A 17,257-nucleotide genomic window follows, 5' to 3' on the forward strand; every position below is an offset into this window, starting at 1 on the left:
TTGTCTACAAATCAAGGGTGGTGAGCGATATTTCTTGGAACCTTCTCCGCGTCTGCTTGCATCCAATTCCGGTTCTTCGTCGTCATTTGGGATGGTTTTCGTTGGTGTGACGATACTTTTTCTAGGGTTTAGGAATTTCGTCGAATTTTTGTTTCCAATTGTTGGTGCTTACAACCTTCGGCATTAGAGAAAAATATAATTTAAAAAATAAACATGAATTATTTTAGATGATTGTACAATTTATTTTAGATTCAAGGAAAAATGAAATCAATATTCTTTAATATTCACATAATGTGGTATAAATTTGTTAATAGTAATGGTAATAATAATTAAATACATAAGTCATGAAGTGTTTATTAACTCTATGTTTGTTTCAATCAAAAAATTCACACTTTGATATCATTTTTTCATTTTTATTAAATAAATTCTTGACATGCATTTTTCTTCTTTTTTTCTTTTTTTTTCTTTTTTTTTAATAAATAGATATGCATGTTTATATACACAATTATGCTTCAAAAGAATAATAATATTTCCAAATTTGATTATTCATATTCAAGCATCTTTTTTTTGTATCATGTCTTGTATCCAATGCAGAACAATACAGCATAATAAATTTATTTTAAAATACACAAATAGTTAAGCTATATTTTAAATTATACAAAATACTAGTTTACTATCAAATAGTTTAAGTTTTTTTTGAATATAAATTGATTACCAAATCATGTTTTAAATTCAATTCCCTATTTTTAATAAGTTCACAAGGAAATATTACATGGGAGATTTTCAAGACCTGAAGAAAAAGGACCAAGTGATTGAAAAAATATAAGAAAGCAAAAAAATAAATGAGAAATGAGATAAATGAATTTTGAAATAAATATAAAAAACAGACTAAATATAAGATTATAAATACAACAACACTTAAATTGCTTCAAATTTTGTGTTGGCAAAAGTAAGGTTAATTTTGTCTTGTTCTATCACTTACATTCTAGATTTAATAAAGGTTTCTAGAATTGCACTAATATATTGTGGAATACCTTAGAATATCTTAGAAGCTTGAAGAATATTTTATGTAAAATTCTAGAAGATAATTGAAGATCACGCATAACAAGGAGATTCTATGAGCTTGTAGAAAGTTAATGAAGTTATTGGTAAATCATAAATTTCTTTGAAAATATTAAAGACTTCTAATAATTTACATAATATGGTATAAATTTGTAAATAGTTTGAGAAGATACTTAAAAGTCTACTTTGTTATGTATTCGTTTAAGGAACAGTTCTACTACAAAGAATGTGAACACCTAAATTCTTGCATCTTAAGAATCTCAAGTATCCCTTCTATATCTCCATATAGGAACTATTCCTATACTTGTTTTTATAGTTCTTAGTTTTGTCAAAGTTATAGTCAAATAATTCACATTAGAGATTATCTTCAATTTATCTATCAATTTTATTTGTAAATTTTATTTGATCTTCTTCCACCTACTCTTCAAATATTCATATTTTCATGGACTTAATCTTGTCTTGGTCTTCTTCAACATAATCTTCAACCATCTATATCTTCATTAACTTCTTCTTGTCTTCGTCTTATTTAACCTAATCTTCAACCATTTGTATGTTCATTTTATCTTACAACTCTTATAACTCTATACTACACCAAAAGTATATGAAATAATATGCAAACATGTCAATTGTACTCTCTTTTATTATGATTTTTTTAATGATAAAAATACAATTTTGAAGCTATTTATAGTTTTTATAGTATATTTCTTTTAATATTATTTCAACATATTAAAAGTAATTTATTCATAACTATTATAACTATCAAAGGTGGTTTCAACCACCTTATCTTTTAAACATATGGGTGGCTAATCCCTTTGCTTTTTCATATTTTTTTTTCTAACCTTATTTATACTTGTTTCTATAAGTTATTTTTTATACCAATTTTCATTTCTTTTTCCTTCTTTTATATCAATCTGTTTCTTTCATAATTCTCTATAATACATCTTCTAAATAAAATAATATCTTTATTTTATTAATTATAATTTCTAAAATTAATATTACTTCTTCTCTTCTACAATTAATTGATTCCATTTGATTAATCATTAATAATTATTTTGAATTCCTTGAAGCCTTTCATGTTTTTCTATTATTTTATTTATAAATAATGCATTTCTTGATCTTTAGCTTCTAAATTTTCTTGTAATGCATTCTTTTCATGCTCTAAAGCTCTTTTCTCCTTCCAAAACTAATTATCATTAGTTTTATTTAAAAATAATACTTCATCTTGCATATGAGTTGTATTTAACTTATTATAATGTCTTCAAAGGTTGTTGTGAATTTTTCTTGACTTTTTTGGATATGTTGTCGTGTTTTCCATATTTCCAAAATTTATTTTTGTATTTTATAAAAAAAATGAAATTCTTGCATTGTATGAGATTTTATTTCTTGTTTGTTTTTAAATTAGAATTAATTTCTAGCTAATAGTTAAAATTTATTGAAGAGTGGCCATTCTTAAATAGCTACCCTAATCTACTTCTATTGCCAATAGAAATCCGAGGCAACAATAGAACCACTACTAGGTGATGGGAGAGATCCCCATACCTCTTGCTATCCATAGAGGGGATGAAAAAGTGGCTGTCGAGGATATTACCCTTTTTTTATTCCTTGATAGAGGAGGTCAATGATTGTTGTGGCTACCACCTTTTCTTCCATCCATGGATAGAATGAATGGATAGCTACTATGACCATCATCCTTGCATCCTTCCATAGATAAATAAGAGGGAGGATTTTTAGAGCCTTCCCTTATCTTGGTATTGTGGATATTTGTTGCAATTTTAGAAGCATGCTGATCAAAACCATTCTATGAGTTGTTGAAATTTGTGTAATATAAGTTCTATGTATAAGTTTGGATTCTGCCAAAGAATTATTGTCAAGATTATTGTCCCTTTGTTGTATTTTGCTCCATTATATTTTGTTTTTTTTTTAAGATTAGCTTGTTCAAAATTGTGTTGTTTCTTGGCCTCTTTTATTATATAATCAAGGAGTTCTTTTTGGGATTGCATTTTAATGCTTCATTCAAAAAAATTTAATCATAGTTTTAATTCATTGTAATAGCATGAGCTTGATTTTTATACAAATTTAGATTTTTTCACTCTATTCAATAACACAAAGTTCAAAGAAGGAACAACTAATATAATTTTAGTAGATGGAGGGCCAATCTTGAGATAGTTTGTAATGAAGAAGCTAGGTATTTCATAATAATGGAAGTATGATGGATTTGTTGCTAGAAGTATCATTGCTTCAATTATATAATCATTCAAAATTACATAGTTTTAATAATTATAATGAGATCTCTTCTTGTACACTTGAATGGAGAGTGTAGTCTTGTTTCAATCAATAAAGAAGTTCAATTGGATGAATGGAAGGAGGTGTAATAGCATTATTAATACACTCTAGTGATACATCACAAATCTAATTGAATTTCTATATATATCAATTGGAATAAAATATTTATAAGCTTTTAATCCTTGTTGAATCATAACCATCAAGGTTATATGTAGAGTTGCTTGCCTATTGCTCATTATGAGTCCAAATTTCACCATTCAATGAAACTAATGCCACACAACAAATTTAAGAAGTAAGATAAAAAAATCTCAATTGTATAGTTGCTAACTTGATTTAAATCTTAGTATTAATAATTGAATTAACTTTAAGCCTTCGAAGCAATGGTTACCAATATTAATAAAAAAAAAAATAATAAAATTACTATGGTCTTCAAGGCTATTTGCATGATTTCTACTTAAATCTCAATGGTTTATTTAAGATCATTCATATAATCCATAATTATTATTTTTTATGTAATTATAAAATTATAATTAATTAGAATAAATAAAAAATTAAATAATTATAAATTATAAATTTTTATTCCTTAAATAACTAATGATAAAAGTGATTGATCAAATTATTACCACTAATTCATAGTAAAAGTAAAAAAATCTTAAAGGTTGAATTAAAAGTAAAAGTCAAAAGTAAAAGCTAATTATAAAAGAGAAAAGATTAAAGGTTAAAAGATAAAAATTAAAATCTAAAAGTTAAAATATGAAAGTTACAAATTATTGTAAAAATAAAAGTAAAAGTGAGACTAAAGAAAGATAAAAGCAAAGGTATCTTGATAATGCGCAAGAATTAAGGGCAGCAAATCCTTTCTATTCAAAAATTTCTTATAAAATTTGATTAATTCAAAATTATATAATTTTTAGTTTGTTGCAAATTTAACTTAAAGATGCTCTTGTTCTAATAAATTTAAATTCAATCCAGTACTTAAGCTGCTAGAAATTCTTTTTTAAAGTTGAGTGACTAAGACTACTACTATAGGCAACCTTTGTCTACTTGAAAATTAACCAAAACTTTAATTCGTCTTAAAATTTAGTGAAATTTATGCCATGAAAATACTAACTTAAATATGCACTTATTTCTAAAATTTCACAATAATCCAATTAGGAGGCATTGAGAAATACCTTTACAAAGGTGGATAATTTAACTGCTAAGGCACCAGACTCACTCAAAATTCCACCAAAATTTTGCTCTTACTCCAAATCAAGATATCCTTATTTTTTTTAAATCTAGTATCAAAAGCTATAACTATAAAAAAAAAATATTAAAATAAAACAATTAGACAATTGATTGAGGAAAATCCGAGGCTCTTGAATCTTTGGAATATTTAGAAGGCTGAGGGAGCTATCTAACACAATGAACTATGTCTTAAAATTCAATGACCATCATTCACTACTCAAGATCCATGCATACACAACCAAAAGTTTATAATGAGATTAAAAATCAAAAAAAAAAAAAAAAAAAAAAAAAAAGATTAGGATTTAGAGCCAAAATTTGTCATAGCTTTGCCTTTCACCAAAAGAAGAGAGAGAAAGGACTTGGAGAATCAAGCCACTATTTTACAATTGAGTGGTGGCTTGTGGAAGGGTGGCCACATCTCCACTCTTAATCTCTAAGATCTCTAATGTAGATCTATGGCCTTCATTCATCCAAGAGTCAATTTCGTTACCAAGGCTGATGGCTCTTGTAAGTGATCAAGAAAGCACTTTTTGATAAATCTAACTTTACCATTGTATTCAAAATACTTTTATAAGTTTACATCAATTACTTACATGCCTCAATTCACATTCATTTGTAATTTTTATGAAAGTTTTTACTTAAAAGGATCTTGGCAATTCTTGTAAAATTCTTCAAAATGAAAATTTCATTGCTCTACTTGTATTTTGAAGGAGAAGGTGCTGATCTTGTTTTCTTCACTCCATGGGATAAATCCGATGCCACCATTGCATTAAAAAAACTTCTATTAATTAGAAGAACTGTCATATCATTTAAATTTTTTGAATTTAAAAGAAATTTCAAAACTATCATTGTTGAACTTCACTAGATCTTTTAGAAAATTATAATTCTAATTCACTCTAAATCATATGAAATGATTTTAAATGAACTCATAAGCTTTTAGTCAACCTTCATAGTAGTAACTAACAACCTCTATATTTTTAAAACTAACTAAGTTGCTATTCTAATTTTTTAATTCTTATCACTTTGATCTTAATTAATTTAATTCAAGGAATTACGCTATGATTTATATCATCAAAGGTTGTAATCCTAAAAATCCTATAAAACTAAATTCTACTTATATAAATCCTAATCTAACATGCTTAATTATTATAAAATAAAGAAATAATAAAAATTTAAATTTTAGAGCATAATTAAGAGTTCATACTCATTTCTTTATGTTATATCGTTTAAACTACTTTTTCATTGTTTTTTCTCTTGTCTCTCTATTGAAATTTGATTAAGCCTTCAATCAGATTAATATCTAAATTATCCACATAGTATTCAATAAGGTCTTTAAGCATCGCTTTGAGATTTTAGATTAGAGTATGGCTAAAGTCTTTGATTGAAGCTTGGCTAGGTCTTGCAATTGAAGCCTAGCTAAGGCCATTCATCAAATCTCATTCAAAGTCTTTTATTGAAATTTAGTTGAGGCCTTCTTCTCAAATCCAACCAAAGCCTTCAATTGAGACCCTGTTGAGGCCTTGTGAGGATATTTGATTTGGATTGTCAATATGTACCTTATATGTATCTTTGATTAATATTAATTTTAGTTTTTCTAATGACACCCAGTTGAAGTCATCTAGTAATCTTAGCAAAATGTATAGAAATTCAATTAGATTTGTGATGTATCACTACAGTGCATTAATTTTTTTTATCTCATATTGTAATCCGTAGAAAATTGGCTAACAAGTATAGTATCATTCCACTTGATATCAGTTGCAAGTTGTCAAAATTGTAAAGCATACAACGTTACTAATTGATTGTCTTGTCACAAAATATGGATCTTATTGGTTACAACACAAATTGCATCATGTTTTCCATACATGGATCAAAACTCTACCAAAAAAGCCTCTAGATTATCTCATATGGAATCTCGTCGTTCAAGAAAAGATAAAAATCATGATAATGCTCAACCTGAAAGAAGTGTACCAATGAATGTAACTTGCGATCGTGGAGTTGAATAGCTTTGGGATTGAAGTTCAATCACAAGTTGTACTTGATTGATAAATCCTCTAAACTTTGATCTAGTGCCATCAAACTTCTCGGATAGGACAATTCTTGGTTTTTTAACACTGGAAGGACGTTCCACCATAGGAGAAGGGACATGATTTGGTGCAGATGTTGAAGCAACTCCAATCATTTCTATATCTTGACTTCTTGCTAATCTTGTTGCTCCTTGTGGTAGTAAATTGAGTTGATGCATCACAAGCATTAACTCAATTGATTGCTCTTGCATTTATGCCATTATACTCTTCATGTCAACAAGTTCTACCATGATAATATTTAGAAAAAAGATGTCTAATATCGCTCAAGTCAAATAGAAGGAAGGACTTAAGAATAAAAAAAATACTAAGGACAATATCAGTTTAGAAGTGGGTAATCCGCAACTTCTAATATGCTTATGTCTTAACAAGAGAAAGGGGTAATCTACTCTTAATCAAGATTAGACAAAGCTCTGATATTGTAAGTGTAATCTTGTCAATTTGTTAAGAATAAGAACTTGATAAAAACAAATAAACGAGTGAGACTTCTCTCAAAGAAAGATGAAAAAATAGATATAACTCAATATGTATATTAAGAAAGAAACTGGAATGGCTATTGCCAAAAGACAAGAGAACTAAAGACCCTTGAAACTAGACTAGAAGGAAGAAAGAAGTTGACAAGAGTGAAGAAGGCTTCACTCTTGTCTCTATATATACTATCTAATTAGGGGCTACGTGGCGATGTTCTATAGGACCTCCAATATGTATTGACTTTGTAGGACACATGCCTTGACTTATACGGCAAGTTTTTCTATATGTGGGCCACATAGTTAGCTTGGTCTTCAAGCTAACAACATGTGTGGCACATGGCCAACTTGTTGACCACGTTTTTAATCCCAAAAATTCAATTAAAGAAACCTATAAAGTCAAAGCAACGTCTATGAAGCTTCTATAGCAAATATTATAGAATTAACTTACTTTTATCTACTTTTACTTACTTCTACCTATTTATACATGTAATTATTGACTTACATGTGTATGTCCGTGTCACTTAATCTTCAACCATCTATATCTTTATTAACTTCTTGTCTTTGTCTTCTTTAATCTAGTCTTCAACCATCTGTACCTTCATTTTATCTTACAACTCTTATAATTCTATATTAGACTAAAAGTATATGAAATAATATGCAAGTATGTCAATTATAATCTTTTATTATATTTTTCTTTTGATGATAAAAACATAACTTTGGAGCTATTTATAGCTTTTTATAGTGTATTTCTTTTAATACTATTTAAACATAGTGAAAGTAATTTATTCCTAACTACTATAACTACCAAAGGTGGTTTCAACCACCTTGTTTTTTGAACATATGGGCGGCTAATCCTTTTGCCTTTTCATACTCCCTTATTATTTTCTAACCTTACTTATACTTGTTTCTATAAGTTATTTTTATACCAATTTTCATTTCTTTTTCCTTCTTTTATACTAATCTATTTCTTTCATAATTTTTTATAATACATCTTCTTAATAAAATAATATCTTTATTTTATTAATTATAATTTCTAAAGTTAATAAGGTATGAAGTGAATTAAAGTTTAGAATTTAAAAATTAAATTAATATTAAATATCTTAAGTATAAAAGGTATATTTGTCTAATGTTGAAAATTAACATAATAAATAACATAGTTGATAAAAACTTATTATATCAAATAAAGAACTAAAAGTGATGAATATATTATAAGTTTTTTAAAATGTAGATATTTTAAAAATTTAACATATCATCTTATCTTTATAATAATAAAATCAAAGACCTTTTAGGTATATAAATTAACTAAATTATTTTATGGTAACAAAATATTTTTTAATAAATATATAAAAATCCAAAACATTCTTCAAAAGTACACATGGGTATGACAATTTTTTGTTTATTTCTATTTTCTTCCCTTTCTTCTTTCCCTCCTTAACAATTTAAATTTAAGTATTTTATTGAAAGAATATTTGAAATTTAATGAGTATTTTCTTTTTGTAGTATTGAAAAAATAAATAATTTAAAGTCTTTACAACCATTTTTGTATTTAATTTCTAAAATTCACTTCTTCAATTTTATTAATACAATATTATTTAATAATATGTGTTTTTACATACACACACTTGTCTACATTTCATAGTAATTTCATTATAAATAAAATTATCAGTATTTTCAAAACCACATTTAAATGTATATATATATATATATATAAGAACACATTTCCATAATCAAATTCCTTTTCACTATTTACCAGTACAAGCCATATGAAGCACGTGGAGCCTACATTCAACACACGTAGATGCCAAGTCAGCAATAACGGTGTCAGTCGGTCGACGTGGACCCGCAACGCCATTGGTCGAAGACACGACCCTACGTGGACGTCCGACCACGATCTTCCACGTCATCCGATTTGTGAGTTGGGGGGAGAACACGGCAATCTCAAGAGTCGTGTCCTTCTTCGAAACTACGAATAGGTTCCCCAAACGTGGGATCTTTGGGAACCTTCCCCGCGGTGGATGTGAGGGAACAGTCAGTAAGAGAAAAGGAAAGGAGCGGAGAGACGGCGATGCTCTAGAGGGTTCCTTCCTTCATCTTCCCCCACACAGAACGGTATATATCCCTACCGGGGCGAGTTCCTCGAGCGTTGAAGTATCAGCTCGGGAGACATTATTTGCCGGTTCTCGTCACAGGTGCTTGTGGTTCGTGTGGGTTGGAGTCGCTTTCGAAGATAACAAGATAACAACACGAGGTCCGCATTAAGGTCGTTTTGGTGATCAATTCGATACGCCTTGGTGGGAAATTGGTGCAGTTTGGAGGAAGATCGAGATCGCCGTGTGGGGATTGGTTGAGGGTCGGAGCGCGGGAGAGATGGATTACGCTGCGTCGTTTTTCGAGGGGCGCGGGTCGCAATGGAATTACAACTCGTTGAAGAACTTCAACGCCATTTCCACGGCCGTGCAGCATCATCTGCAGAGGGTAAAGGGTTTTGCCCAACTCGGGTGGTGTGTTTTTGGTTGTTGTGACGAGGGGTTTGTAGTGATTGTTTGGATTATTGCTTCCCTTCCTCTGGTTGGATGCGAATTCGGACGAGTTCCTGTTGAATGGGTGTTTTGTGATACGATGCTAATTTCGTGTTGAGCTTATTTATTCTGCGTTAAAGATAACGTACTTGTTGGTTTAATATCTTCTAGGGTTTGAATTCTGTGTAAAGAACTTGTCGTGGGGAAAGATTTGTTGAAATATACGGCTTAACTTGTTTTAGTCGGTATTTTTGCATCTATGAAAATGTCAATGGAAGGAAGCCAGGTGTAAGACTCATTGAAATTTGCACATGTGCATACAATTTCTCAATCCCTAGCTCCGTATTCTTGCAGGTTTACATGACTTTGGCCGCTACCGTTCTTTTGTCGGCGGTGGGGGTGTACATCCATACTTTGTGGAACATTGGAGGCATCATTACTTCTTTGTTGTTCATCGGCGCCAGTACATGGCTTGCAGTTACTCCTTCAACGGCGGAGAACGAGGTATGTGGATCGAGGCACATCATACTAGTCTTAAGACCGGATCGCGTCAACCGTAAACATGAACCTAATATGTACCCCTTTTTCTGCAATCCAATTGTGAATGTGTTCTAATTCCTTAATTTATCAATATCTTTACGAAGTCGAATATTGATGCAATCGCTGAAGGAGGAAAGTATTGCGCTCTTTTTGATAAATGAGACTATGATACATCGACAATTTGTGGAATTTCAGTGATGTATCTAGGCTCGTTGTGTTATCATGCCCATTACAACGGAGTTCACGGCCGTAGTCTTTAGTTTCTTTATAATTTATTCTACATATCGCTATAATAGTTTCTGCATAAGTGTCTTTGTTTCTAAAGTGTTCTGTTCTTGCCAAAAGAATAAAAGGCTGCAGCTGTTGGGTGCTGCTGCTCTTTGTGAGGGGGCATCTCTTGGAACATTAGTAGGGCAGGTCCTTCAATTCAACCCCAGGTATGTCGCCAAATAGTGTCATGTATTGCGAAACATTTGCAATAAGTTTGATTAGTTTTTTTTACTTTATTATTATTATTATTAATATTATTATTATTATTTTATCACATATCCTGGTCGTAAATTCGTGCAATGTCGGATGAACGCATATTACTCAGGGGGCATCATGTGGATTGTTTTTATTTTACTTTATTTTATTTTCAGACCTTCCTTATTACACGCTATGAACTTAGATTCAATCATCGTATTTAATGAGTTAATTCTGTAATTCTTTCCTCGAAACAGACTTGTCTCACAATGTGCCACAACTTTGGCTCTTCTGTAATTGGTTTTTGCAGTATTGTCATGTTCGCATTCCTCGGCTCCACAGCAATCTTCGCTTGCTTCACTGGAGCCGCTTTGCTAGCAAAGCGTCGAGAGTACCTGTTCCTGGGAGGCATCTTGTCATCTGTCATCAGTATGATGCTTATGATGCAGTTTGGCTCAATGTTTGTTGGTCGCGGAGCGTTTATGTTCAACGTTGAGGTATTTTTCTATTCACCGATTATTTAAGGGATTGCGTGTGATTCTTTTGCGCACGAAGATGTTTTCAATTCGCAACCTTTTCATGATCTCGTACTGGTGCCACAATTTGTTCTATCTAATGTTTTGTTTGTGTGAATTGAGAGACTGTTTTTGCTTGGTTGCTCATTACTGATAGTTTTATGCTATTCGTGTTTCAGTTATACCTCGGATTGGCTGTGTTTGTGGGCTACGTGTTGTTCGACACCCAGATGATCATTGAAAGGGCATCACTTGGTGATTATGATTACATCAAGCATACATTAGACCTCTTCATGGATTTCGTTGCTATCTTTGTGCGCATATTGGTTATTATGGTTAGTGTTGAACCCTACCCTTGTATGAAATTGTTCTTGTGCTTGCTAACTTCGCTTATGGTCTTAATCTGCTCACCTTGGCTCACCTTATTCCTTGCTTAGTTTTGATCATCGTATTTCATCCTTAAACAACTTGGCATGTTGGAAGATCCGCTGTTAAGCACAGTTCCAGCGATCTTTTTAAAGGAAAATTGAAAGTAATAATGGTAGAGATTGTGGTTCACAGGGTAGGTAATGGATGGTCGTCCTGCCGTATGATATTCATCGCATTGTATTTCTCACTAGCTAATCGTTACTTTTCTTCTTGTATTTACATCAGTATGCGAATTCATCTCATTCTTTCAACATAAGATTTTTTTGATGTAGTGATTAGTTCTCACATTTCCTACTAATCATCTTTTAAGTCTTTACAGGATTACTATTTGTTACTGGGTTTGGTTTTCAGAATTGTTTTAATAATAACTTACTACAATGGCAAAGTCAGTTTGGGGTCTTGATGCTATGAATTTTTGAAACTATTCTTCATGGAGATGGCCAAAGAACATAGATGGTTAACCGATATTCTGTGGGGTACAGACCAAGAACGCGAATGAAAGGGAGCGCAAGGATCGTGAACGCCGGAGGCGCCGCGATTAGAGCAATGCAACATGGTGACGTGGATTCATGTATGGAGGGTTGTTTGCTTTTTCAATCTGTGTGGTAATGTGAAGGCTCGCTTACATTTAGCTCATCTGGGCTTGGTGATTAAAGCTTTGTGTAGCAGGTAGTTTTGTAGATCGTATTAGGAACTTGTACAGATGCTCCTTCACAATAAAGGCAAGAAGACTGAATTTATCATTATGGTGTAACGTTTTTGAGGGTCTGTGTCAGGTGTGCATGATTTTCTGGTTTAGACAGTTGTCGTTAAATAAATAACATGTAAGTGAGAAAATGCAGTTAACCTAATTTAGAGAAGAATTAACAAAGTAACACTTTTGTATTAAGATACTAAGGAATGTAGTAGTCTTGACTTGTAAAAAAATCACTTACCTTTTTTAGTCTTTATATTTGTGATTTTAAGACAATTCTTTATTTTTAATGTCGTAATGATTTTTAAAACATTGTAATAGATAAATTCGTTGTTATTAAATATACAAATTCTACCCAAGTTGGAATATATGAATTTAATAAATTTTATATCATCTATATCACAATCTCTTCATATGTCAAGTGTATGATTTAAACTTTTTATTTTTTATTTTTTAATTTTTTGTCTTGTTACATCTAATAACATTAAAGTTTGTGCTCAATATTATTTGTAGTAATTATCAATTTTAATACAATCTATAAGACATGATTTGTAATAATATAGATTCTAAATTTCATGCAATATCTAATCTTCTCAATATTATTAATAAAATAAAAAATTATATCAACTTTAAACGATGGCAACTAATAAACTTTGCCTTGTTATGCATATTATATATTTATTGCTAATCTATTTAGTGATAATTATATAGATGATTTGTTAATGATATTTAAGATATGTGAGTTGATTTAGTAAATGCTTGTGTCAATTTAACAATTTCCTTTTTTTACATTTAATTTTTTTTCTTTTCTATTATGTGGTAATATATGCTTCCAATTTATTTATTTTTTGGGGCATGTATATCAAAGTTGTAAGAACTAAACTTAGAGAACATTTTTGGACCTTGAAATGAAATGTGTACTCCATAAAAATAAATAAAAAATAACACAGTTATTGCTACTCCAAATTTATTATTTCATTTTAATTATCTATTAGTAAAAAAAAATACAATATTTTTTAGTTTTAAGATTAAATAATTTAGATGTTTAAATATAAATATATTTATATAAAGAATTGTTAATGCTACATCTCTAATTGGTATTGCTACACCTCACATGACTTAAATTGACTAAATAGCAAGCTTCTATACTTAGGACTCATTTGGCAACTCAATGTTTAATCCCAATATTGATCCAAAAATATAATAAATCCAAAAATAGATTTTATTTTTTGGCAATTCATGTTTTCAAAATGAATTAAAACAGCTTGCAACCTATTTTTTCATAAAATATTCATTGTCTCCCTTCCAACCACTACCTTTTCTTAAAGCAAAGAAAGGAAAAAATGTACAAAAAAAAGAGGCATATTATTAGTTGTCTACAAGGAGGTCATGTAGAGTGTAGAATTATAAATATATTGTAATTGAGATGCATTTTAGAAAGTATTCCCAATTATAATGAGTTTAGAATCAATTACTTTGGATTAGTTTTGTTTGTGATTTAACTTCTAATGTTATCTTACTACTTATATATTTAAGAATAACAAAGTCTCACTTTCTTACAATATTTTCTAGATTCATCTTTTGAGCACAATCCAAAATTAGAGCATTCTGCTACATTCTCTGAAATTTTCAAAGGAAAAAATTTGCATAAGTTTAAATATGAAAATCTCAATCATATTGGGTTTATCAAGGTTATTCACTAAAAAAAATCTACATTTCGAGCAAATCGATTCAAAGCTCGCAAATTTATCAAATTCTTCAACCAATATCACTTTGTAAACTTTAGTATGTTTAATTTAACATGTACAACTAAAACATTCTCTATAATTAAAAAAACAAAACAAACATAGTTTATGTGTCCATTTAATCTGTGACATGAGCTTGCAAAACTACTATTAACCACACAGACCAGTCCTGTTGTTCATTTCAAGTCATAATTCACCACAACCGATCAAAAGTACTTCATATGCATTAAGTCCCAAACCACATGATCATTGACGGCAAACAGAGTCAAAATAACATAATTAATAGGGTTTAGAACCGACGTACGTAAATCCAAACCTCAAAACAAGCACATATATCACACATTCATATTCAAGAGAACACTGCTCAAGAACTGATATAACACCCACCAACATGGACACTACAGAGGGGAAAATAATACCACAACATTAAATCAGAAATGAGGCTGTGCTTTTCGGTTAGTGAAGAACATATGCGAAAATACAGAATAATTGAGACAACTGCACGATGGTGATGACATGAAGAACAATGTACAAATGTCGGTAGAAAACAACCAGCGAGAAGACAGAAACCACAGACACTGATAAAAGAGACTCTTATCTTACTTGAACAATTTGCAAGAAAATCAAGAGTAGAGAATGCTTTCAGTGTACTGATGGGATTCATCAACCAATATCACTGCACTGTCCATAGCAAATGGCAGCACTCATGTTGTGACAGCGTTCAAATTACTGAAGTTTTTCATCAAATATGTCTGTCAAGCTAATCCCAATACCTGGTGGATGTCAGTGGCAGCTCCTTCACATTCCAAGCTCTTCACAATTTATTAACCTGTGCATTACTAGTCGCATCTCCAGCAAAGAAACGTCCGGAAACATGCTCAGCAAATACCATCAGCAGAAATGCAACTCCAGATAAAGGATTAGTGTACCTCCGAAGACATCGACAGATAGAAATGTGTGTGGGGACAAATAGATCTTGTCGAGAAAAGAATGAAGAGGCAAGAGCATGCGAAAATGTTATACTTTCTATCAACCGTGTTGCGAATTTCTCAACAATAAGAGTCCACTAAGAGTCCACTAAAGTAGAATGCCGAGGGATATGGTTATTACAACTGCCTCCTGATGCCCCAAAGATTTCCTACACTTCCCAACCCTGATCTCAAATTACACTAAGAATTAAAAAAGAAAAAAAGAAAAAATCCCAGAATAAAATAGAATCTCGGAAACCCCAAATTAGGCAGCGACAGGGCTCTCAGCTTCACTCTCCAATGGAGGCAATGTGGGGGCGGCAAGCCTCTCACCACGAGGCCGACCAACCTTGCGCTCCACAACAATGAACGTCTTGCTCTTACTGATAGGTTTGCACTTCTCGAGAGTGACGATGTCGCCGACGTTGCACTCGTTCTCAGGATCGTGCGCGTGGTACTTCTTTGCCGACTTGATACGTTTCAGGTACTTGGAGTGGGGCGCAATTCGGGTGACCTCCACGGCGATGGTCTTGTCGTTCGAGGCACAAATCACTCGACCCTGAATCTTCTTCATGGCTTCCACTCGCAACGGCCCAGCAGCAGAGGACGGGGACATGGGGGCATTCGCATGCGCCAGTTTGGTACCGGCCATGGACGAGCCCAGCGACAATTGCGACGGCGCGCTCATAGACAGCGAAGTTCCGACAATGGACGCCATCGTTGCAGTCAGACCCACGTCCGCAATCGAGCTCGAAACACACAAATTTCTCGCAAACCTGCAAAGACAGCTACGGCGCTGGAGTGTGCGCAAATGTTTGGAGTTCGGATAAGGGGAGGAGACGGGGCCGGGCCGGGTGCGCAGGGCGAACCCCGATGGCCCTCTACCCGTTCGACTCCGTGTCCACATGGATCCTATCGTTTCATTTCTGGTGTGAACCCGGCTTTCGTGGAGGTTTCGTCCAAGCCCTTCCAAATGATATTCTCACTATCTCTCATTCAACGGTGGGTCAATGGGCATGAATTTGTAATGTAATGGAATAAATGGAATAAATGGTATAAATGGAATATATATATATATATATATATATATATAATTTATTTAATATAATGGATTTTATTTTATATGGAATGTATGAATTGTATTGACTATTGTGTGTTTGTTTGTTTGTTTTGTTTTATTTTTCTTTGGCAATATCATGTATATCATCATGGAAAAAAATTATAATTTATGTATCTTACAACATGTAAATATGAAAATTTTGTGAAAATTACCAATTTAAATAAATAAATAAATATTTGGCATGTATACCAAAGATAATTTACATACTAAATGTATATTTTATTTGAATAGGTATTTAAATAAAGCGGTGCATTTTTTTGTGATTACAAAAAATTATACTAACATAACCAAATTTTTATTTTCAATGTTGTTTAATTAAAATCAATATACATGTATATAGTTTTTAGATTTTGTATATTTTAGTCATGAATAAAAAATACATAAAGTATATTTATAATTATTGAAATACTTTTTGGTATTTTAAAACATATAATTTTTTTTATAAAAGTGTATGGATTTCAAACTAAGTTTTTGTTTCTCTCATATTTATGCCAAAAGAAATTTATTATTTTACAAGAATAATATTTATCAACAAAATCTAATTCTAAAAAGGCAAGGAATTTCTACCAAAGTTGTTTTTAGCTATGAAATTACTAATTAAAAAATTATTCACAAGACTAAGGAGACCACAAGACGTGGTAGAATGGCATAGCTAAATCTATAACCATCCTCATCATCATCTTCATGTGAGAATTCATGCTTATTGAGGTCTGTTCTACCAATAATGCTAGACTAATGAATCTACTGCATTGTGAAATGATCAAAATCTGATGCTCCTCTCTCTTGTGCGAGATTTGTACAATTGACTCCAAAAATTCAGTAAGATCTCTTTGCTTCTCATCACACAGATTAGTTCAGACTGAGCACCACCAAGCACCTTAGATATTAGAGTTACACTATCTTTTACTAGTAACAAGGTAGTGAAGTTCAAATCCAAGAAAGTACCAAGTATGTCATTGTGAGAAGAACATGGATAGACAACATGTTGGATTTCTACTTATGTTTTGTTAAAATAGATATATATATATATATATATATATTAAAATCAAAGCATTTGTGTGCTTTTGATTTATGATTATATCCTATAAGTATAGATGTTTTGGCTTTGAAATCTAGTTTTTTAAAATTTTCAAAAGAAA

General features: G+C 31.3%; 2 protein-coding genes across 2 annotated transcripts; one reads left to right on the forward strand and one right to left on the reverse strand.

Annotated features, from left to right (window-relative positions):
* Positions 1–9,277: 9,277 nt before the first annotated feature.
* Positions 9,278–12,334, forward strand: LOC112286683 (bax inhibitor 1). The gene is made up of 6 exons (XM_024528819.3): positions 9,278–9,598; positions 9,997–10,146; positions 10,528–10,619; positions 10,958–11,144; positions 11,342–11,497; positions 12,074–12,334. Exons 1-6 carry the CDS (start codon positions 9,491–9,493, stop codon positions 12,131–12,133), a joined length of 753 nt encoding a protein of 250 aa, XP_024384587.1. The 5' UTR covers positions 9,278–9,490; the 3' UTR covers positions 12,134–12,334.
* A 2,703-nt stretch (positions 12,335–15,037) lies between these two features.
* On the reverse strand, positions 15,038–15,905 carry LOC112277548 (small ribosomal subunit protein uS17c). Its single transcript, XM_024510060.3, has one exon. The coding sequence runs from the start codon at positions 15,903–15,905 to the stop codon at positions 15,264–15,266; it is 642 nt and encodes a 213-aa protein (XP_024365828.2). The 3' UTR covers positions 15,038–15,263.
* Positions 15,906–17,257: the final 1,352 nt, after the last annotated feature.

This window comes from Physcomitrium patens, chromosome 1 (genome assembly GCF_059467195.1).
Source record: "Physcomitrium patens ecotype Gransden chromosome 1, ASM5946719v1, whole genome shotgun sequence".
Classification (NCBI taxonomy): Eukaryota; Viridiplantae; Streptophyta; class Bryopsida; order Funariales; family Funariaceae; genus Physcomitrium; species Physcomitrium patens.

What these genes read in the sequence shown, in the direction of transcription:
- LOC112286683 (XM_024528819.3), top strand. Translation starts at nt 9,491, where the DNA reads ATGGATTACGCTGCGTCGTTTTTCGAGGGGCGCGGGTCGCAATGGAAT. An exon ending in GTCCTTCAATTCAACCCCAG is followed by an intron (nt 10,620 to 10,957) that starts GTATGTCGCCAA and finishes TGGTTTTTGCAG; the next exon opens with TATTGTCATGTTCGCATTCC. An exon ending in CGTTTATGTTCAACGTTGAG is followed by an intron (nt 11,145 to 11,341) that starts GTATTTTTCTAT and finishes TTCGTGTTTCAG; the next exon opens with TTATACCTCGGATTGGCTGT.
- LOC112277548 (XM_024510060.3), bottom strand. Translation starts at nt 15,905, where the DNA reads ATGTGGACACGGAGTCGAACGGGTAGAGGGCCATCGGGGTTCGCCCTG.